The sequence below is a fragment of the Trachypithecus francoisi genome, unplaced genomic scaffold (genome assembly GCF_009764315.1).
Source record: "Trachypithecus francoisi isolate TF-2019V2 unplaced genomic scaffold, Tfra_2.0 Lachesis_group4, whole genome shotgun sequence".
Lineage (NCBI taxonomy): Eukaryota > Metazoa > Chordata > Mammalia > Primates > Cercopithecidae > Trachypithecus > Trachypithecus francoisi.
The window spans coordinates 18,457,564-18,481,273 of NW_022681469.1; the positions used below are offsets into that span (position 1 = coordinate 18,457,564).

The 23,710-nt window shown below is 46.1% G+C and overlaps 1 protein-coding gene across 8 annotated transcripts in view; it reads left to right on the forward strand.

Moving 5' to 3' along the window:
- Positions 1–2,748: 2,748 nt before the first annotated feature.
- The window catches only part of SLC37A3 (solute carrier family 37 member 3), a 65,941-nt gene continuing 44,979 nt past the window's right edge, over positions 2,749–23,710 (forward strand). For 3 of the 8 annotated variants that reach the window (XM_033192459.1, XM_033192463.1, XM_033192465.1), the window contains exons 1-3: positions 2,760–2,894; positions 19,874–20,035; positions 22,076–22,184. In XM_033192459.1, the coding sequence (XP_033048350.1) occupies positions 19,947–20,035; positions 22,076–22,184 (198 nt within the window). In that variant the 5' untranslated portion in view covers positions 2,760–2,894; positions 19,874–19,946. Of the gene's footprint in view, positions 2,895–2,980; positions 3,299–7,541; positions 7,640–8,335; positions 8,409–19,873; positions 20,036–22,075; positions 22,185–23,710 lie in introns of those variants that run through there. The other 5 variants (XM_033192460.1, XM_033192461.1, XR_004432771.1 and 2 more) reach the window with 5 other exon arrangements.

Sequence of the window (23,710 nt, forward strand, 5' to 3'; positions counted from 1 at the left end):
AACACGGTGAAACCCCGTCTCTACTAAAAAAATACAAAAAGCTAGCCGGGCGAGGTGGCGGGCGCCTGTAGTCCCAGCTACTCAGGAGGCTGAGGCAGGAGAATGGCGTAAACCCGGGAGGCGGAGCTTGCAGTGAGCTGAGATCGGCCACTGCACTCCAGCCTGGGCGATAGAGCGAGACTCCGTCTCAAAAAAAAAAAAAAAAAAAAGAAGGCATTCTAGCCCTGAGTGATGGTGACACGGGTCATATACTTGATAGTATACACACACACATATATATGTATATACCCATATGTAAATACAACACAAAAAAGTATGTATCTCACTCTATGTATATGTATTTACCATTTTAACCATTTTTTTTTTTTTTTTTGAGACGGAGTCTGGCTCTGTCGCCCGGGCTGGAGTGCAGTGGCCGGATCTCAGCTCACTGCAAGCTCCGCCTCCCGGGTTCCCGCCATTCTCCTGCCTCAGCCTCCCGAGTAGCTGGGACTACAGGCGCCGCCACCTCGCCCGGCTAGTTTTTGTATTTTTAGTAGAGACGGGGTTTCACCGTGTTAGCCAGGATGGTCTCGATCTCCTGACCTTGTGATCCGCCCGTCTCGGCCTCCCAAAGTGCTAGGATTACAGGCTTGAGCCACCGCGCCCGGCCCATTTTAACCATTTTTAAGTGTACAATTCAATGGCATTAAATATATTGTTGTGCAACCAACATCACCATCCCTCTCCGGGACTTTTTTGTCATGCCAAACAGAAACTCCATAGCCATTAAACAACAATTTCTCATTTCCCCTTCCCTCCAGCCATGGGCAACCACTATGCTACTTTCCGACTCTATGAATTTGACTATTCTGGCTACTTCATATAAGTGTAATTGTACTGTACTGGTCCTTTTATGTCTCACTTCTTTCACTTAGCATAATGTTTTTTAAGATTCATCTAGGTTGTAGCGTGTGTCAGAATTTGCTTCCTTTTTTAGGCTGAAAAATAAACGACTCACAATACATTTTTAAAAATAAAAGTAACATATTTGGCTCATTTATTTTTACTCACCCTGACATCATATTTCTCCTTGGATGCCTAGAGACAAAACTACCACTGTATAAGGGCAAATAAAAGTGAAAAATAACAGATTTAATTCCTCTGCTGAAAATAGAGACTTCTCAGCCTTCTCTCTTTTCTTTCAAAATTTCTTTCTCTGTCCTTTTCAAATGTATACAAATCTTTATAACGGCAAAATGAGCCTCTTGCCAGTATCACAACTCAGAAATGTGTCCTCAAGGACTTGGGGGTCATCTTTTTGAAATGCAGACGTGCAATTAGTGCCTGTATCTCCCAGTTCCTACGGGAGGGTAGGAGACTACACTTAGTGGGCATGGGCGCCTTGCTCCAACTTGTAAAACTACCTCCTGCTATAAAGATATGCGAAGTTTGGCCTGGTACGGTGGCTCATGCCTGTAATCCCAGCACTTTGGGAGGCCGAGGCGGGCAGATCAGGAGGTAAGCAGATCGAGACCATTCTGGCTAACATGGTGAAACCCCGTCTCTACTAAAAATACAAAAAAATTAGCAGGGCGCGGTGGCGGGCGCCTCCCGCTACTCAGGAGGCTGAGGCAGGAGAATGGCTTGAACCCGGGAGGCGGAGCTTGCAGTGAGCCGAGATCGCGCCACTGCCCTCCAGCCTGGGCGACAGAGCAAGACTCTGTCTCAAAAATAAAACAAAACAAAAAAGATATGCGAAGTTTAAAAAACGAACAACAACAACAAAAAGTTATGCGAAGTTTGTTTTGCTTCTGGGTAAAGCCAACATGAGTGGACTCCCCAATTACTACTATTAAGTTAGGAGGAACTATGTTTGACAAAAGGTGTTGTCAAGTTCTGTTATTTGAAGACTAGTGATCCTTTATCTTATGTAATGGTTGTTGTGGAGATTTTCTGGGTTAAGAGAAGTATGTTTTTCTTTAAAATTCGGATAAGCGTCTGTATTTTTTCCCTTCATTTAAGAAACGGCTGCGGTGCTGGTGGTGGTGGTGGGGGGCTCTCACTATCTTGCCCAGGCTGGTCTCAAACTCGTGTCCTCAAATGATGCTCCTACTCCGGCCTCCCAAAGTGTTAGGATTACTGGTGTGAGCCACTTGTGCTGGATTTTATTTTATTTTATTTTTTTATTTTTATTTTTGGAGGCAGGGTCTCCTTCTGTTGCCCAGGGTGGAGTGCAGTGGAGCGATCACAGCTGCCAGCCTCAAACTTTTGGGCTCAAGCGATCCTTGCACCTTGGTCGCCCCAGTAGCAGGGACCACAGGCACATGCCACTACTCCTGGGTAATTTTTAAATTTTTTGTAGAGATGGGGTCTGGCTATGTTGCTCAGGCTGGTCTTGAACTACTGGGTTCAAGTGATCCTCCCTTCTCGACCTCCTAAAGTGCTGGATTACAGGCGTGAGCCCACTGTGCCCGGCCTGCATTTAATTTGACACCTAAAATTTAGGCTGGTCAGTGGCACACTTAGCAGCATGTTACTTTTTATAAAAACAAAGACCGAATACCGCTTTTTTGTGGGGGGGGAAAAAAAAGTATGCACCAGTTCTCCTCCCCATATCATTTCTTCTCTCCATCTCTGGTGTTTGCAGCTAACATTCCTGGCCGAGTCTGCAGCAACCGAGTTCTCTAGGCTCTCAGCTTCCGCCCTCCTTGCCCTTTTCCGCGCCGGCAGGTGAGGCCGCGCCGAGGGACTACAACTCCCAGCGTGCCCCGGGACGGGAGGGTCACGTGGACGTCCGGAAACCCTGGCCGCCGCGCCAGGAGTGAGCTGGCGGCGGAGGCGGCCGGCAGCTGAGCCCAGCGGCTCCGCGAACCGAACCGGGGCTGGAGAGCGGCAACCACTGCGGATCTCGGGTGGGCGAGCCGTGATGCGTGTGGTCGAAGACCTGCTAGGGGCGGGGGCTGGGGCGGGTCCAATCCGAGGGGGTTCCCCGGTCGGGAGGGTGGTGGGGAGATGTAGGCGGCGGCCCCCCTTGGGCGGGGCGACTAGGCAGGGTCTGCCGCTCGCCCTCTCCATCTCCTCCCTGGGCCCGGGCCCGGGCCTGGGCCTGGCGTCCCGGCGGTCACGGGGAGGCTGCGATGGGGAGGATGGGGAGGAGAAGGACCCCCGGGGGACCCTGCGGCCAGGCCCCGATCCACGCGGCGGCGGCGGCTTTTGTGCTCCTCGCCCGCCTGTCCTCCAGCCGTGGGTTGCGATATTCTGACTTGATCAGAAAAGAGCTTGTCGTTCGGACCAGGAGAGAGGGGATGCTTTTCAGGTAGGTAGGTAAGGAAGCTCTTTGGGAAGGATGTGTAGAGATCAGAGAAGAAGCGTGGTCTCAGTGGAGTGACTGGTTTTGTTTTCTGGTAGCATGAACTCGATCAAGGAATTTGGTCAAATTATTCGTCGTTCCCTCCTTTCTCTTCTTCTCAGGATGTGTCCTGTTTATTCGCAGTTTTGACAGGAGATAATGGGAATGTGTCCCCGGAGTTTTTAGTGTTTTCTTGAAATGTAAGATGGTAGGCTATCTCGTGGTAACTGTTACTGAAAAGTTTATAGGGAGGAGTGGTTCCTGGGGTGAGCAAAATCATTCAGTTGTTACCTTCTTGTCCACCGCTTTATTTCTACCTTTACACAAATTTATACATACATACATATATATAATAGTTGTTGAAGGGAATGTCTTCAGTGCTTTGGTGCTTGATTTCTTTTCCGTTTGTTTGATGTTTCTTGGATACTAGGCTCTATACTAAGAACTCCACATAAATTATCTCGTTTAATCAATACATGAGGAAGTTGAGTTTCAGGTCGGGCGCGGTGTCTCATGCCTGCAATCCCTGCACTTTGGGAGGCTGAGGCCTGTGGATCCTTTGAGGTCAGCAGTTCAAGACCAGCCTGGCCAACATGATGAAACCCCGTCTCTACTAAAACAAAACAAAACAAAACAAAAAACAAAAAATTTGCTGGGCGTGGTGGCGCTCATCTATAATCCCAGTTACTCGGGAGGCTGAAGCAGGAGAATCACTTGAACCCGGGAGGCGGAGGTTGCAGTGAGCCGAGATCACACCACTGCACTCCAGCCTGGGCGACAGAGCCAGACTCTGTCTTCTTCTTCTTCTTATTTTTTTTTTGAGACGGAGTTTTTGCTCTTGTTGCCCAGGCTGGAGTGCAGGGGCACCATCTCGGCTCACTGCAACCTCCGCCTCCAGGGTTCAAGTGATTCTCCTGCCTCAGCCTCCCGAGTAGCTGGGACTACAGGCACCCGCCACCACGCCCGGCTGACTTTTCTATTTTTAGTGGAGACAGGGTTTCACCATGTTGGCTGTGATGGTCTCAATCTCCACCTCGTGATCTGCCTGTCTCAGCCTCCCAAAGCACTGGAATTATAGGCGTGAGCCACCGCGCCTGGCCTCAGACTCTGTCTTAAAAAAAAAAAAAAGGAAAAGAAAAAAAAAAATTGAGATTCAGAGAAGCTGCTTAAGTGGAGGGTCTTAGATTCCATACCTGGCTTGTCTCTTGAATGACACCGTTCTTCTATTAGTCTTTGATTTCCAGTCTCTGCCTAAGAAGGTGACCCGGAAACAATAATTTTATAAAAGTTAAGTCAACAGTGTCTTGCTGCTTTCTAGCTGTCAGGATCAACTGCCTTGTTCATTGTTTAAGGTTCTGATTTGTCTCTGTTCATCAGTGTTAATGTCATGTCACTACAGTGACCATTAACTAGATTATAAATCCTTTGTGTAGAAGAGGAAAAGATTTTTATCTTGAAAACTAGTTGTCTTTGAAATATGTCCAAAAACAGAGAGGAAGAATGTGGTTTTGGAAACCCTGGAATAAGATGAGCGATATTTACAGATAAATGCCAGGTATTTTATGTCTGTGGTAATGAGACAATTTAAGAAGAGAGAAAAATTACAGGAAGACTTGAGTTATGAATAAAAAGGATTTATGCGGTACAAGTAAATGGCTTCATATAAGATAATATGGGATAAAAAAGATACTTGTGGCTTGGTGCAGTGGCTCACGCCGATAATCCTAGGGCTTTGGGAGGCTGAGGCAGAAGGATCTATCTCTTAAGGCCGGGAATTCAAGACCAGACTGGGTAACACAGCAAGACCCTGTCTCTATAAAAACTAAGAAAATTAGCTAGGTGTGATGGTGCCCATCTGTAGTCCCAGCAACTTTGGAGGCTGAGGCAGGAGGATCACTTAAACCTAGGTAGGAGATTGAGGCTGCAGTGAACTATGATCACGCCACTGCACCCCAGCCTGGGTAACAGAGTGAGACCCGGCCTTTGGAAAAAAAAAAAAAAAAAAAGATACTTGTATGAGTGTGAGCATTGAGATGCTGAACTGTAACATATGCAATACTGTAAAAATGGTGAACTCAACTATCCATTTAATAATTTCCCACATTCTTCTTTACACTTTGAATACACATAATCTTTTTACTCTGCAGACAAAAAAACTGAAGTCTGGGAGGTGAATAATTGCCCATCTAATGCCCCTCTCCTTTGGGTGTGTAAGAGAACCACTCTTACCAGTAAGATGTTTATTTTTCCCATCCTTTGTGTATACCTCTGAGTTTAGATGTGCTAGTTCATTTATTTATTTATTTATTTATTTATTTATTAATTATTTGAGACGGAGTCTCGCTCTGTTGCCCAGATTGGAGAGCAGCAGGGGAATCTCGGTTCACTGCAACCTCCACCTCCCGGGTTCAAGCAGTTCTCCTGTTTCAGCCTCCCGAGTAGCTGGGATTACAGGCACCCACCACCACACCTGGCTAATTTTTGTGTTTTTAGTAGAGGCAGGATTTCGCCATGTTCGCCAGGGTGGTCTAGAACTCCTGACCTCAAATGATCCACCTGCCTCGGCCTCCCAAAGTACTGGGATTATAGGTGTGAGCCACCGCACCCAGCCTATTTTTATTTATTCATAGCTCTTTTTTTTTTTTTTTAAATTTGAGACAGAGTCTTGCTCTGTTGCCCAGGCTGGAGTGCAGTGGCGCCATCTCAACTCACTGCAACCTCCGCCTCCTGGGATCAAGCAGTTCTCTGCCTCAGCCTCCCAAGTAGCTGGGATTACAGGCACCTGCCACCACGCCTAGCTAATTTTTATATTTTTAGTAGAGACAGGGTTTCACCATCTTGGCCGGGCTGGTCTTGAACTCCTGACCTCGTGATCCAACTGCCTCGGCCTCCCAAAATGCTGAGATTACAGGCATGAGCCACCTGCCTGGCTTTATAGCTCTTTTTTAATGCATGAAGGGTATGATAGCTCTAACTACTGTATTTTACCCAGCTTGGAGTATTTTCTATTTTAACCTTTCCCCTTAAATGATATAACATAGGATCTAGAATTAGGTCTGAGTTGGAATGTGCACTCCATCTCTTAAGAGAGATTGCTTTCTTTTTTAAAATTTTTTTTGAGGGCTGGGCGCAGTGGCTCACACCTGTAATCCTAGCACTTTGGGAGGCTGAGGCAGGTGGATCACGAGGTCAGGAGTTCGAGACCAGTCTTGCCAATATGGTGAAACCCTGTCTGTACTAAAAATACAAAAATTAACTGGACGTGGTGGTGCATGCCTGCAGTCCCAGCTACTTGGGAGGCTGAGGCAGAAGAATTGCTTGAACCTGGGAGGTGGAGGTTGCAGTGAGCCAAGATCATGCCACTGCACTCCAGCCTGGGGTGACAGAGCGAGACCCTGTCTCAAAAAAAAATTTTTTTTCCTGGCCGGGCGCGGTGGCTCAAGCCTGTAATCCCAGCACTTTGGGAGGCCGAGACGGGCGGATCACGAGGTCAGGAGATCGAGACCATCCTGGCTAATACGGTGAAACCCTGTCTCTACTTAAAAATACAAAAAACTAGCCGGGCGACGAGGTGGGCGCCTGTAGTCCCAGCTACTCGGGAGGCTGAGGCAGGAGAATGGCGTAAACCCGGGAGGCGGAGCTTGCAGTGAGCTGAGATCCGGCCACTGCACTCCAGCCTGGGTGGCAGAGCAAGACTCCGTCTCAAAAAAAAAAAAAAAAAAAAAATTTTTTTTTTTATGGTAGAGTCTCGCTCTGTCACCCCAGACTGGAGTTTAGTGGTGCAGTCTGGCTCACTGCTGCTTCAGTCTCCCGAGCTCAAGTGATCCTCCCACCTCAGCCTCCCAAATAGATGGGGCCACAGGTGTCCACCACCACGACTGGCTAATTTTTGTATTTTTTGTAGAGATGGGGTCTCCCTATGTTGCCAAGGTTGGTCTTAAACTCCTGAGCTTAAGTGATCCTCTCACCTTGGCCTCCCAAAGTGCTGGGATTATAGGCGTGAGCCACTGGACCAGACCTAGAGATTACTTTCTAATATCTGTTTTCTCATCTGTAAAATACTGAGAGAACTAAATGCAGTAATGTGTGGTAGGTACCTAGCATGGTACCTGGTACTTTGTAAGCATTCAGTGTTCTGCCATCAGTCAGCCAATTCATTGATTCAAAAAAAACTTTTTTTTTTTATATGGGGTCTCACTTTGTTGCCCAGTCTGGAGTGCAATGGTGCAACCTTGGCTCACTTCAGTCTCCACCTACCGGATTCAAACGATCCTCCCGCCTCCACCTCTCGAGTAGCTGGGACTGCAGGTGTGCACCACCATGCTCTGCTAATTTTTGTGATTTTATAGAGATAGGGTTTCACCCTATTGCTCAGGCTAGTCCCGAACTCCTGGGCTCAAGCCATCTGCCTGCCTTGACCTCCCAAAGTGTTGAGATTACAAGTGTGAGCCATTGCGCCCGGCCCAAAAAATATTTATTGATCATTCTCAGTACTCTGCTGGGTCCTGTGGATGTAGCTGTGGGACTCAGGACAGAGAGAGCCACTGCCTTTATGGAGCTTACAGATGAACAGTAGACATGGAAACAGTTAGACCAGATAATTGGGAGAAGTGCTCTGAAGGAAAGAAATGACCAAAGAGATGAGAGAGGTAGTAACCAGGGGAGACCATTTTAGATAGGGTGATCAGGGAAGTCACTCTAGGGGGTGACATTTCATTGACTAGCCAAGAAATGGAGCAAGCCGTTTGCCAAGAAGCAGGACAAAAGCACTTCTCTTGTGGAACAGCAAACACAAAGCCCGAAGCAAGAGGAGGCTTGGTGGGTTCAGGGACAGGAGAGGGATTTGGTGTGGGGAGACGGTGGTGGTGGTGAGGGTGGGAGGTAGGTGGGCAAAGTAGAAAGGAGACAGGCTAGATCCTCACCAGGTGGCCTGGCAAAGGATTGGGAACCACCCAGCTGCCCAGTGGGGGACTGGTTATATATCTAAAGATTCGTTCATGTCAGGGAGGACGGCACATGTGTTCAGAAAAGTGCAGCAGCTCTGCGGGTGCTTATATGGTTGGACCTCCAACCTCTGGTAAGTGAAGAAAATGCACAGCAGATAGTGTGTGCTGTGTGCTTGCATGTGTGATCTTGGGGGCTCTCCCTGGTGTGTGTGCAGAGGCACAGATTGTGCCCCCGAAGGAAAGAAAGAAGATATGAAAAAATTGGTTAGGAGATCAGGGTGGACTGAGAACACAGGAGGGAGTTGTATCCTTTGAGGTTTTTTTTTTTTTTTTTTTTTTTTTTTTTGGAACAGAGTCTTGCTCTGTCGCCCAGGCTGGAGTATAGTGGCGTGATCTCAGCTCACTGCAACCTCCACCTCCTGGGTTCAAGTGATTCTCCTGCTTCAGCCTCCTGAATAGCTGGGATTACAGGCACATGCCACTGCATCCAGATAATTTTTGTATTTTTAGTAGAGATGTGGTTTCCCTGTGTTGGCCAGGCTGGTCTCAAACTCCTGACCTCAGGTGATCCGCCCACCTCAGCCTCCCAAAGTGCTGGGATTATAGGCGTGAGTCACTGCGCCAAGCCATATCCTTTGAGTTTTATACCTTAGGTATATAATACCAGTTGAAAAGTAATGAAATAAAACAAAACCCAACCTCTGCAGTTTAGTTATTGGCTCCGACAGGCTCCTCCTCCATCTGTACCAACCCATCTGTCCAGCCCAGTCCCTCCCCAGCCCTAAGCATCCTATTTACCTGCAGAGGTTAGACAGGCTTTGAAGGCTGTGGCAAAGAATCTGTGTTTTGCCGGGCGCGGTGGTTCAAGCCTGTAATCCCAGCACTTTGGGAGGCCGAGACTGGTGGATCACAAGGTCAGGAGATCGAGACCATCCTGGCTAACATGGTGAAACCCCGTCTCTACTAAAAAATACAAAAAACTAGCCGGGCAAGTTGGCGGGCGCCTGTAGTCCCAGCTACTCGGGAGGCTGAGGCAGGAGAATGGCGTGAACCCGGGAGGCGGAGCTTGCAGTGAGCTGAGATCCGGCCACTGCACTCCAGCCTAGGTGACAGAGCGAGACCCCGTCTCAAAAAAAAAAAAAAAGAATCTGTGTTTTTATCTGAGTCTTGGGAAGGCAGTAAAGGGTTTTAAGCAGAACCTGTCAAGGTAGGCAGGTGGGAGATGCTGCTGGTGGTTTATCTTAGGGCGATAGCAGTGAGGATGGAGAGAGAGGGTGGCGGTGAAGAGGACTAGAACCAAGAGGCTGGGGAGTGAGCTTATCCATCTGGATGTTGGGATTTGGGATATATTTTGGAGGTGAAAAGGACTGGATTTAGTAATGGATTGGATGTAGAAGTTAAGGGAAAAGAAGTAAAGGCTACCTCGTAGTTACCTTGGTTGACTGTAACGAATGGCAGTACCTTTGCTGAGATGGGGAATACCAAGGGATGTTGCAGGTCATTAGCGACTATCTGGGCTGGTGGAGGTTACATGGACACCTTTCAGTCCCACTGGAGTGTAGCTCCAGCCAGGACCTTCAGTTATCTTCCTGCTTAGATGCTGGTCCACTGAGGGTTCCAAGTTGGGAAAGAGAAAGGGAGGGGAGAGGGTTCTCCCTAAGGAGAGTTTCCCGTACAGGCCACCAAAATGTTGCAAGTGATCGGTGACTATCTGGGCTGGTGGTGCAGGCGGTGAGAAGAATTTGCCAAGACAGTTATAGGTATAGAAAGGCAGATTTATTAGAGAAGGTAGGAGAGTATGTTTGCAAGGAAGCAGCAGGCAGGTCAGCAGGAGAGGAGCTGATTGCAAGGAGATGAAGGCTTGCTGGAGATTTTATAGGATGGTGCTGCATGCTGAAGAGGGCTTTGTGCAGTACAGATAACGATAAGGTTGCAGTGAGCTAACTTGCATTTTTCTATCAGCTGAGTGTCTGGTGATTACTGGATGCAGGAAGATTGTAAGTTACTTGTGCAGAAGGGATGTTTGTCGTGGACCACGAAGAAAGGCAGACTTAGTTTATCTGCTTATTCCTTTTGGTTTCCCCTGATCCCACCAGCCTGACTCCTTTTTCTCTAATTAGAACTCCACATGGGAGGGATAGATTTGGAGGGAGAAGTGAAGAGTTGTGTTTTATTTTATCTTATTTTTTTGAAACGGAGTCTCACTCTGTTGCCCAGACTGGAGTGCAGTGGCCTGATCTCAGCTCACTGCAACCTCTGCATCCCGGGTTCAAGCGATTCTCCTACCTCAGCCTCCCAAGTAGTTGGGATTACAAGACGCATGCCACCATGACCAGCTAATTTTTGTATTTTTAGTAGAGACGGAGTTTCACTATGTCAGCCAGGCTGGCCTCGAGCTCCTAATCTCAAGTGATCTGCCTGCCTTGGCCTCCCAAAGTGCTGGGATTACAGGTATGAGCCACTGAGCCTGGCCTAAGAGTTCTGTTTTAGATCTATGGAGGGATATTAAGTGGTCATTTGGATCCTGGAGGGTCTAAGTTAGAGCCATGAATCTGGAAATTGTTGACATAAAGGCATGATACCCTAGGAAGGAGGAGAGAAAGATGTTGGAAGTTTAAAAAGAGAAGTGTGAAATCGCTGTCTCAGTTTGAGAAAGCAAAATTACTTGGAAGTGTAGTAGGCTTGCTGGGCAGTGTTGCATGCCCTTTGAGGTTTGTGGTTTTGAATCTAAAAAGTGAAATCAGCCTGCTTGAGTGGTTTTTCTGTGGCAAAACTCAGCTGCTTGGGTGCAGGGAAGGAGGAGGACAGAGACAAGGAAGCGCACTGTAGATTCTAAGTTGGTAAGGCAGGAAATGAGGACAGGACAGGGCTGGATAAGGGAAAAACGAGGCTACTGAATTGGGAGCCTTGTTGAGGTCAAATGACTGTTGAGGTGTGGTGTATTCAGGTAAGTGATCTGCAAGGAAAGGAAGTAGAAGGTTTGAAATCCGGTTACCAGGGTTCAGCCTTGCATGGGTTTTTATTGGGGGATGGAGGAGAAGGGTGGTGGTGAAGAGAACTGGAACTGAGAGACTGAGGAGGAAACTTATCCACTTGGCCGTGGGGATGGAGGTTGGGTGACCGTGGCTCAGGAGTGCGGGGGAGATCAGTCTCTGACATCTATGGGGAACAGCAGGCTATAGAGCCCCAAGGTGTGAGTTTCAAAGAAGGGGGTTCTTGGCAGGAAGACGCTCCAGAAATGGCCTTGGGGAGCAAAGACAACTTGGACCCCTTGTGTCCTTGAGGCATGTAGGTTGCCGGAGGGAAGATTGCCCCTCTTGAGAGGCCTTAGGGGAAGTGAAGGTAACGGAAGTGTCCGGAGTCTTGTAAGGATATGGTGCCTGCTACCCACGTAACTAGATTTCCAGAGAGCAAGGATAGGGGGCTTGCTAATTGTGTATCTTTGTTTCCAGATAGCGTGGTCAAAAGGGCTGGGGGTGGGGTGTGTGGGAAGGCTGGGCACAAGAGATGAATGGGGCAGAGTGGGTGTGTGGTGGTTTCACGTATGTCGTCTCTTTTCCTGCTGACCACTCCGCTGCCCACTCTGCAGTAGACTTTCTTCAGAGAGCTCCTCATACGAGACAGTTGGGTTTTTTTGTTTTGTTTTGTTTTTTTGAGGCAGGATCTTCCTCTGTCATCTAGGCAGGAGTGCAGTAGCATCATCATAGCTCACTGCAGCCTGGAAGGCCTGGCCGCAAGTGATCCTCCTGCCTCAGCCTCCCTAGTAGCTAGGACTGCAGTACATGCCACCACATCTGGCAAAATTTTAAATTTTTTATAGAGACAAGGTCTGTTGCCCAGGCTGATATTGAACTTCTGGCCTCAAGTTTTCCTCTTGCCTTGGCCTCTGAAGAACAGCTTTTATATTTGGGTTGGAAAGGACTCTAAATACCACTATAGAAAGTGAAATTAGAAATAACATTTGGGGGAAATTTTATATCCCAAAGCAGTGTTGTAGAAGCCAGCATTGCCTTCCTTCTGGACATGTTGCTGCAGTGCGAAGTCGTCTTTTACTAAGCAGTGATTGCACACTATTGTAACTGCCCAATGGGTTCGCCTTGCCTGCTGCCTAGACAGAGCCAATTTATCAAGACAGGGGAATTGCAATGGCAAAACAGTAGTTCACACAGAGCCGGCTGTGTGGGAGATGGGAGTTTTATTATTACTCAAGTCAGTCTCCCGGAGCATTCGGGGATCAGAGTTTTTAAAGATAATTTGGCGGGTAGGGGCTTGGGAAGTCGGGAGTGCTGATTGGTCAGGTTGGAGATGGAGTCATCGGAGTCTGAAGAGAGTTTTTCTTGCTGCCTTCTGTTCCTGGGTGGGATGGCAGAGCTGGTTGAGCCACATTACCGGTCTGGGTGGTGTCAGCTGATCCATCGAGTGCAGGGGCTGCAAAATATCTCAAGCACTGATCTTAAGTTTTACAGTAGTGATGTTTTCCCCAGGAGCAATTTGGGGAGGTTCAGATCCTTGGAGCCAGAGGCTGCATGACCCCTAAATTGTAATTTCTAATCTTGTAGCTAATTGGTTAGTCCTGCAAAGGCAGACTGGACCCCAGGCAAGAAGGGGGTCTGTTATCAATTTTGTTTCAGAGTCAAACCATGAACTGAATTCCTTCCTAAAGTTAGTTCAGCCTATGCCCAGGAATGAACAAGGACAGCTTAAGGGTTAGAAGCAAGTAGAGCCGGTTAGCTCTGATTTCTTTCACTGTCATAATTTTCTCAGTTATAGTTTTGCAAAGGCAGTTTCACTATTGTGTTCCATTCTGGAAGTTACCATTTTTGATGGGTCGTCCTCTAGGACTAAGAAAAACTTCACTACGAAAATCACATGAGTTAGTGATTGTGAACTTGCTTTGGAAAGTAGAAGTTTATGGTTCTGGATTTTTTTTTTTTTAGATGGAGTCTTACTCTTGTTGTCCAGGCTGGAGTGCAGTGGCATGATCTTGGCTCGCTGCAACCTCTGCCTCCCAGGTTCAAGCGATTCTCCTGCCTCAGCCTCCTGAGTAGCTGGGATTACAGGCGCCTGCCACCACCCCCGACTAATTTTTGTATTTTTAGTAGAGATGGGGTTTTGCCATGTTGGCCAGGCTGGTCTCGAACCCCAGACTTCGTGATCCGCCTGCCTCGGCCTCCCAAAGTGCTGGGATTCCAGGTGTGAGCCACCGCGCCCCGCCAATGGTTTTCTGGATTTTATTTGATGGCAAGAATCTTACCACTATATATATATATATATATATATATATTTTTTTTTTTTTTTTTTTCTGGAGAGAATGGAAGCAAAGGAATCCTTTTTTTTTTGGTTGAGGGGGAGGGGGACAGGGTCTCACTCTGCCATGCAGGCTGGAATGCGGTGGCACAATCTCGGCTCACTGCAGCCTCTGCCTCCCAGGTTCAAGTGATTCTCCTATCTCAGCCTCCTGAGTAGCTGGGACCACAGGCACGCACCACCACCCCTGGCTACTTTTTGTACTTTTTGTGAAGATGGGGTTTTGCCATATTTCCCAGGCTGGTCTCAAACTCCTGGGCTCAAGCAGTCCTCCTACCTTGACCTCCCAAATTATTGGAATTTCAGGCGTGAGCCACCGTGCCTGTCCAGAATCTTATTTTTAACAAGGATTTTTTTTTTTTTTTGTCTTTTAAAATAATTCTAATGGGGGTTTGAGGAGATGTTGGCCAAAGGATACAAAATTTCAGTTAGGAGGAATAAGTTTAAGAGAACTATTGTACAATATGGTGACTATAGGCTTTGGTTTTTTGAGACAGGCCCTCACACTGTCACCCAGGCTGGAGTGCAGTGGTGCAATCGCGCGGCTCACTGAGCCTCTAACTCTCAGGTGATCCTCCCATCTCAGCCTCTGGAGTGACTGGGACTATAGGCTTGCGCCATCACACCCGACTAATATATGTATATGTATTTAGATGGAGTCTCGGTCTGTTGCCCACACTGGAGTGCAGTGGTGTGATTTCAGCTCACGGCAGCCTCCGCCTTCTAGGTTCAAGTGATTCTCGTGCCTCAATCTCCTGAGTAGCTGGAATTACAGGTGTGCATCACCACACCCGGCTAATTTTGTATTTTTAGTAGAGACAGGGGTTTCACCATATTGACCAGGCTGATCTCGAACTCCTGACCTCAAGTGATCCACTTGCCTCGGCCTCCCAGAGTGCTGGGATTACAGATGTGAGTCACTGGACCTGACCTGGCTAATATTTTTGTATTTTTTGTAGAAGTGGGGTTTTGCTGTGTTGCCAAGGCTCGTCTCAGACCCCTGAACTCCAGCAATCCACGCGCCTCGACCTCCCAAAGTGCTGATATACAGGCCTGTGAGCCACTGTGAGCCACTGTGCCCGACCGGTGACTATAGTTAATAACAATGTACTTGATTTTGAAAATTGCTAAAAGAGTAGATTTTAAGTTTTCTCACCACAAAAAATAAGTAGGTGAGGTAATGGATATATTAACTAGCTTGACTGAGCCATTCCACAATGCGCACATATTTTAAAACCTGTTATACATGATAAATATATACAATTTTATTTGTCAATTAAAAATACTATAATGTTAAAAATCTTGTTGCTGTCAACTATCAGTTGATAATTGTGTATTCAGTATTCATTAATAGAGTCTGCAACCATACCTGCATACCACCCTGAACATGGCCTGCCTTGTCGGACTTTGGAAGCTAAGTATGGTGGGGCCTGGTTAGTGCTTGGGTGGGAAACTGCCTGTGAATACCGGTGCTGTAGGCTTTAAGAAATAAAAATTCACCAATTGAGAAAATACTGAATGACAAGCTACAATGAATTCAGAAATGCTGAAATGAAATTTGGCTTTGAAATTTGGTTTTATTAATTATAACAGCATTTACACATACTTGAAAAATGTTACACTCTTGTTCAGTGTGTATTTAGAGTGGTAAAGAGAGTGTTCTTCAAAAAGTAGGATGTGCTCAATAGACTCAAACTTGACACAAACTCCTGTACACCCCAGGGTCCTTGAGCTCATGAATGATTGGAAATCACTTCTGTGATAGATAGGACACATGTGCAAGATATTATTATTGCATAGGACCAAATGTTACAGTATTTATCTTAAATGTCATTATGCACACAGCAGGTGAATGTTTAAAACTATTTTCCTGGGCGAGGTGGCTCACGCCTGTAGTCTCAGCACTTTGGAAGGCTGAGGTGGAAGGATTGCTTGAGACCAGGAATTCAAGACCAGCCTGGACAACATGGCAAAACTCTGACTTAACATAAATGCAAAAAATAAGCTGGATGTGGTGGCGTGTGCGCCTGTAATTCCCAAAGGATTGCTTGAGCCTGAGAGGTCAAGGCTGCAGTGAGCTGAGGTTGTGCCACTGCACTCCGGTCTGGGTGACAAAATGAAACCTTGTCTCAATCAATCAATCAATCAATCAATCAATCAGGCTGGGCATGGTGGCTCATGCCTGTAATCCCAGCAATTTGAGAGGCCAAGAATGGTGGATCATCTGAGGTTAGGAGTTCGAGACCAACCTGGCAAACATGATGAAACCCCGTCTCTATTAAAAACACAAAAATTAGCTAGGCATGATGGCGGGTGCCTACACTTCCAGATACTTGGGAGGCTAAGGCAGGAGAATCTCTTGAACCTGGGAGACAGAGGTTGCAGTGAGCCGAGATCATGCCACTGCATTCCAGCCTGGGCAACAGAGCCAGACTCTGTCTCAGAAAAAATAGATAAATAAAATAAAGCCTGTTTTCCCAATGTGCTTATTAAGCCTTTTCTCCCCAATCATTGTAACTTAGGAAAAGATCGTCTATTTAGAAACTAAATCCAAATGGCCTCAAATATCTTGGTAGTTATTTAAAGCTATTAATATAAGTGTACAGCCCTAGATTATGCAGCTCTATTGCCAACATGCTGTAATTTCAATCTGTTGGAGCATTTATTTTTGGAATTATGATTTTACATGATACATTATTGAATTTCATATCCCATGCCCTTTCCTGGAGTACATACTACACTGTTTTGAGGTGGGAAGGTGTCCAGTTCAAAGAGCTATGATTCATAGAGAATTATTAAAGTTTTGAGTTTTTCCACTTGGGTTTCATGTTTAATTTTCAGGATGGAAGTAAATTTAGTCATAACACTAATAGCTCTTGTTTTTGTAACTTCCTAGAATTATAGACAGGAAGTTTATTTACATTTTGTGAGTGGAATTTTATTGTCCTACTCTGCACATGATTTTATTAACATTTTCCAAGAAGAATGACTTTAAAATGAAATTAGCTAAATTCTACTGATTTGGAATTAATCCTTGGCAGATCAGTGGCTAATATAATTTATCTGAATATGTCACATACATTCTTACTTTTAGCCTTACAGCTCTCAAATGAGATCAGCCATTTTATGGATGACCACTTGTGATTTATAGAGCATGACCTGTCCCAGGGCTCACAGCCAGTAAGGAAAACAACTGTTATGTGTACATAATTGTAACCACCTCAACTTTGTTTCTTTTATCTGCAAGTTGAAAGAATGGCCTTTCTGCTGGGTCTCTTAGCCTTTAAGGTTTGGGTGCATCTATTGAGCTGTGGCTAGTGAAAATAAGTAGTGTAACAGTTCCAGTGAACATAGATCTCAGAGCCAAGCCCTGTGATTCTCTCTTGAGTATTGGGAGCTCTTGCATGTGTTCCCTACCTTGACTACTGTTGTATATTTATCATACAAGCCATTTTATGGATTTTTTTCCCCTGAATATGAGGATAAATTACATTACTTTTTTTGCTGTGGCGGGGGCCAGGCAAGGTCTTACTCTGTGGTGTAGGCTGGGGTGCAATGGTGCGATCGTAGCTCCCTGCCTCCTTGAACCCCTGGGCTCAAGCGATCTTCCTGCCTTAGCCTACTGAGTAGCTGGGACCACAGACACGAGCCACCATGCTTGGCTTTTTTTTTTTTTTTAATTTAGTTTTTGTAGAGATGGGGTCTCACTATGTTGCCCAGGTTGTTCTCAAACTCTTGGGCTTAAGTGTTCCTCCCGCCTTGGCCTACCAAAGTGTGGGGATGACAGGCATGAGCCAACATGTCGAGCCTAAATTATAGTACTTTTCTAATGCTGTGGGTGTTTCCATTATAAAAATTATATTGATGTTTATTGTAGACTTTTTAAGAAAAAAGTATATAGAAGAAAATTAAAATTATCCATTATTTCACTCCCTAGAGAGAACTGGTATATTCCCTATTTATTTGTATTATGTAAATACAGTTGAGTTGATTAGATTTATAACCAGCTCCCACTTTTTGTCACTTGACATTTTCTCATGTCATTAAAAAGTCTTCATGGCAAATGATTATAAGTGATTCAGCCATTCAGACATGCCATAATTTATTTAATTATTCCCCTATTACTGTATTTTTAAATTGGTTCTGCAGACTCATAACTGGAGACATTAAGTTTAGCTGCTTACTTTATGCTTAATTGTTCTTGGATATCAGAGAATGGGTGCAGCTTTTAGAGAGTACAGTCAAATGAAAAGGCACTGGGGCTAGGCACAGTGGCTTATGCCTATAATCCCAGCACTTTTGGAGGCCAAAGTGGGCAGATCGCTTTGAGCTCAGGAGTTCGAGACCAGCCTGGGCAACGTGATGAAACCATGTTTCTACAAAAAATACAAACATTAGCCAGGCATGGTGGCTCATGCTTGTAGTCCCAGCTACTTGGGAGGCTGAGGCTGGAGAATGGCTTGAGCCTGGGAAGCAGAAGTTGCAGTGAGTCGAGATCGTGCCACTGTACTCCAGCCTGGGCGACAGAGTGAGACCCTGTCTCAAAAAGGAAAAAAAAAAAAAAAAAAAGCTGCTGGAAGTAGTGGAAGGAGATGGCAAGGAGTGGCCCGACCTCTTTCTCTGTTTCGTTGACTGACACAGTTTTTTTCATTTTGGGGGATACTGGGGGGCAGACAGGGGTTAGGCAGCTTGCCCCGAGTCTTACACTGGGACCTCACCTCAAGGCAGTAGAATATCGTGTAGAACATTGTTTTGAATCATTTTGTTTTGTTTTGCTTAGAGTCAGGGGTGTCACTTTATTGCCCAGGGTCGACTGCAGTGGCGTGATCATAGCTCACTGTAACCTTGAACTCCTGGACTCAAGGGATCCTCTTGTCTCAGCGTGTCCAATAGCTGGGGGACTACAGGTGTGAGCCATTGTGCTCAGCTCCTTCTTTCTTTTAATATTAAAAATCTCCTCCAACACTTTGTGAAAAATACTTTTTATAGGCCTAAACACATCTTGTATTTTTTTTTTTTTTTTTTGAGACGGAGTCTTGCTCTGCCGCCCAGGCTGGAGTGCAGTGGCCGGCTCTCAGCTCACTGCAAGCTCCGCCTCCCGGGTTCACGCCATTCTCCTGCCTCAGCCTCCCGAGTAGCTGGGACTACAGGCGCCCGCCTCGTCGCCCGGCTAGTTTTTTGCATTTTTTTAGTAGAGACGGGGTTTCGCCGTATTAGCCAGGATGGTCTCGATCTCCTGACCTCGTGATCCGCCCGTCTCGGCCTCCCAAAGTGCTGGGATTACAGGCTTGAGCCACCGCGCCCGGCCACATCTTGTATTTTTTAAGGAATAGATCCCTGGAAATACATTTTTTTTTAAGTGAAAGCAAGTTTATTCAAAAGTAAAGGAATAAAAGGGCAGCACTCCATAGAGAGAGCAGCCCAGAAATTGAATTTTTGTGTCAAACACTCTTGATGAACATGGCTAGATTGTCCTCCTATAATATTATACTAATTTTTACTTCTTTCAGTAGCGTATGGGAGTTCAGGAACCTGAGCTCCTGAGTTCCTGAGCCCAGGAACCTGAGCTGCATTGAGCACAATCTTTTTAACTATCCAAATGTTTTCTTGCCTTAATTATATTTCTAATATTACTAGTGGGATTGAACTTTTATTTCTTTTTTTTTTTTTTTTTTGAGACGGAGTCTCGCTCTGTCACCCAGGCTGGAGTGTAGTGGCCGGATCTCAGCTCACTGCAAGCTCCGCCTCCCGGGTTCACGCCATTCTCCTGCCTCAGCCTCCCGAGTAGCTAGGACTACAGGCGCCGCCACCTCGCCCGGCTAGTTTTTTTTTGTATTTTTCGTAGAGACGGGGTTTCACCATGTTAGCCAGGATGGTCTCGATCTCCTGACCTCGTGATCCGCCCGTTTCGGCCTCCCAAAGTGCTGGGATTACAGGCTTGAGCCACCGCGCCCAGCCTGAACTTTTATTTCTTAAGTTCAATAGCCATTTCATTTCTTCTGAGTTGTCTATTTCCTTTGCTCATTTTTTCTATAAGAATGAGTGATTTTCTTATCAGTTTGTATGAGCTCTTTCTATTAAGATATAATCTCTTGTCCAGGATTTTTTTTTTTTAAAGGACTATCTAATAGCTTTAACATAATTATTAATCCAGTTTTCTGGTGTCAACTAGGCCATGAGATTTTTTCCCACAAGGCCTGATTATATGGTGACTATAAATCGAAATAATTCAGTTTTTGGATAATCTGCCGAGGTTTAATAATGTCCATAATATGTTTTGTCTTTCCAGAAAGAAGAAATGATGTAAATCACTCACTATCCAAACTTTAAGGTCAAAGGTGAGAAGGAAGGTCAGGAAGAACATGGCCTGGCCAAATGTTTTTCAAAGAGGGTCTCTGCTGTCCCGATTCAGCCATCATCACGTTGTAGTGTTCCTGCTCACCTTCTTCAGGTAAGCACGTTGCTAAAGCTGCTCTCCTGCTTTTTTTCTTTTTTTCTTTTGAGGGAGCTATTGCATGGCAAGTGTCAAATGCACTGATGGGCATACACTTAATAATGTTGGTTATTCCTTCTGTTGTAGTCTTGATAGCTCTAATATAGTAGTTCTCGAGGGCTATTTTGCCCTCCAGAGGACATTTGGCAGTGTCTAAGATAGTTTTGGTTGTCATGAGTGGGGAGGAATGCTACTTGTAGTTAGTGGTGGAGACCAGGGATGTTACTAAACGTCCTCCCATGCACAGGACAGCTCTCCACAACAAACAACATTTCGGCTCAAAATGTCAATAATGTGGAGGTGGAGAAGCCCTGGTCTGGTTTTTTATTTTTTATTTTGTACTTTTTTTTTTTTTGAGATGGAATATTACTTTGTTGCGCAGGCTGGAGTGCAGTGGCATGACCTCGGCTCACTGCAGCCTCCGCCTCCTGGGTTCAAGTGATTCTCCTGCCTCAGCCTCCCGAGTAGCTGGGATTACAGGCACGTGCCACCATGCCCGGCTACTAAATAGAAACAGTTTCACTGTTAGCCAGAATGGTCTCGATCTCCTGACTTCGTGATCTGCCCGCCTCAGCCTCCCAAAGTGCTGGGATTACGGGCATGAGCCACCACGCCCGGGCAACATATCTCACTTCTTTTCATCACCCTGTTTGGAGAGAGAAGTCCTCTATTTGTTAAAACCAGAAGCTGGAGAACAAAGGTGATCGTAAGCGGTTCTCTTAGAAACATAGCATAGGCCATTGGGTGTTAGAGGCGTGCTATAGGTGACCTTGTTACTCAACTTTTTTTGATATTTCTGCTGAGTAGATTTTATTATTAATCTTTATGAAAGACACCAGAAATAATGATTATTTATTTATTTATTTATTTATTTATTTGAGATGGGATCTCACCCTGTCACCCAGGCTGGAGTGCAGTAGTGTGATCACTGTTCACTGCAGCCTCTGACTCCCAGGATCAGATGATCTACCTGCCTCAGCCTCTTGAGTAGTTGGGACCACAAACACGAACCACCACGCCTGGCTTCTTCTTACGTTTTTATTATTATTTGTAGAGATGAGGTCTTATGTTCGCCAGGCTGGTCTTGAACTCCTGGGCTCAAGCAGTCCTCCCGCCTCAGCCTCCCAAAGTGCTGCGATTATAGGCGTGAGCTACCATGCTTGGCTCATCCTTTTTTTTTTTTTTTTTTAAAGAGAAGAATTCTTGGCCAGGCATGGCGACTCACACCTGTAATCCCAGCACTTTGGGAGGCCGAGGCGGGTGGATCACCTGAGGTCAGGAGTTCGAGACTAACCTGGCCAACATGGTGAAACCCCATCTCTCCTAAAAATACAGAAATCAGCTGGGCGTGGTGGCCCGCACCTGTAATTCCAGCTACTTGGGAGGCTGAGGCAAGAGAATTGGCTTGAATATGGGAGGCGGAGTTTGCAGTGAGCTGAGATCACACCACTGCACTCCAGCCTGGGCAACAGAGCGAGACTCCGTCTCAGGAAAAAAAAAAAAAGAGAAGAATTCTAAAATTGTTCAGTGTCATGCCTGTAATCCCAGCAATTTTGGAGGCCAAGTGGTGGGAGGATCACTTGAGCCCCGGAGTTTGAGACCATCCTGGGCAACATAGTAAGACTCTGTCTCTACAAAAAATACAGAAATTTTTGTAGCCTGAGTAGCTAAGATTACAGGTACACTGAGCATGGTAGGGTGCGCCTGTAATCCCAGCTACTCAGGCTGGGGTGGGAGGTTCGCTTGAGCGTGGGAGGTCAAGCCCAGTGAGCTATGATCATAACTGCACTCTAGCTTGAGTGACAGAGGGAGATCCTGTCTCAAAAACTAAAAATAAATAAAATTGAGAGAGCCTCTCTGAATCTATTTTGGTTCAAGTGGCTGCCCCCCAAATAAAATAAAACACAATTGAATAAAAGAAATGGGCTTATACCTGTGATTTTATTGAATGCTGTTTCTCCTTGCTATTCATTCATCTGCATTCTCTCTATTTTGTAGTTATTCATTGCTCCATGCTTCACGAAAAACATTTAGCAATGTCAAAGTCAGTATCTCTGAGCAGTGGACCCCAAGTGCTTTTAACACGTCAGTTGAGCTGCCTGTGGAGGTAAGCAGAACAAAGTGCTGGGATGGATTGAAGGAGACCGCGCCCACCCCTAGATTCTTCTTAAGTTCTTTTTTGCATCTTTTGCTTGCCCAGGACTCTGAAATAGCTCACTGTTTCCTATCACATAAGAGCCAAACTGTTCTACTAATTTCAAAGCCTGCTCCGACTCAGTCCCATTTTACCTCTCCAGCTGGCTTATTTCTAACTGTTTAGAAATCACACCTTCTGACGAGGCAATTTTTTCACTGGCTTTCATTAGTGCTGTACTCGTTTCTGTCTTTGAGATTTTGCATGTTATCTTTTATGTGCTCTTTTGCCCTTTTCCACCTGTCTGAAGTTTGCCTTTCTCTTTGTGTCAAGATAAAATGCCACTTTTTTTTTTGAAACAGGGTATCTTTCTGTTGCCCAGGCTGGAGTTCAGTGGCACGATCTCTCAGGAAACATCTCTGCAATCTCCACCTTCTGGGCTCAAGCAATCCTCCCACCTCAGCCCCCTGAGTAGCTGGGACTACAGGCACTCACCACCATGCCTGGCTAATCTTTTTTTTTTGTTTTTGAGATGGGGTTTCACCATTTCCCCAGGCTGGTCTTGAACTCCTGAGCTCAAGTGATCCACCTGCCTTGGCCTCCCAAAATGCTGGGATTATAATGTGAGCCATCACACCTGGGGAAAATGCCATGTTTTCAATCAAGTTTTTCCCCAACTTCTAATGTTTCCCTTCACTAAACTCTTGTACACTGTATTGCATATTGTAATGTCTTGGTATTTCAATATTTTCTAATTGTTTCTTTCTCTTTTTTTGGAGACAGAGTCTCGCTCTGTCGCCCTGGCTGGAGTGCTGTGGCGCGGCGCCATCTCGGCTCACTGCAAGCTCCGCCTCCCGGGTTCACGCCATTCTCCTGCCTCAGCTTCCTGTGTAGTTGGGACTGCAGGCGCCCGCCATCTCGCCCGGCTAATTTTTTTTTGTATTTTTAGTAGAGATGGGGTTTCACCCTGTTAGTCAGGATGGTCGCTATCTCCTGATCTCATGATCTGCCCTCCTCGGCCTCCCAAAGTCTGGGATTATAGGTGTGAGCCACCACACCCAGCCTGTTTGTTTTTTTACTTTAAATTTTTTTGTAGAGACAGCCTCTTGCCCTGTTGCCCAGGCTGGTCTTGAACTCCTGGACTCAAGCCATCTTCCGTCCTTGGCTTCCCAAAGTTTTAGGGTTACAGGTATGAGCCATTGTGCCCAGCGTGTTTCATTTGTTTGTATCTTGCTTATGTGCCTTGAAGTCAGGTGCAATCTTGGCTCACTGCAACCTCCACCTCTGGGGTTCAAGCCTCCCAAGTAGCTGGGATTACAGGCATGCACCACGACACCCAGCTAATTTTTGTATTTTTCGTAGAGAAGGGGTTTCGCCATGTTGGCCAGGCTAGTCTAATTCCTGACCTCAAGTGATCTGCCTGCCTCGGCCTCCCATGGTGTTGGTATTACAGGCCTGAGCCTCTGCCCCTGGCTAGAGTCATAAATCTTTTTTTTTTT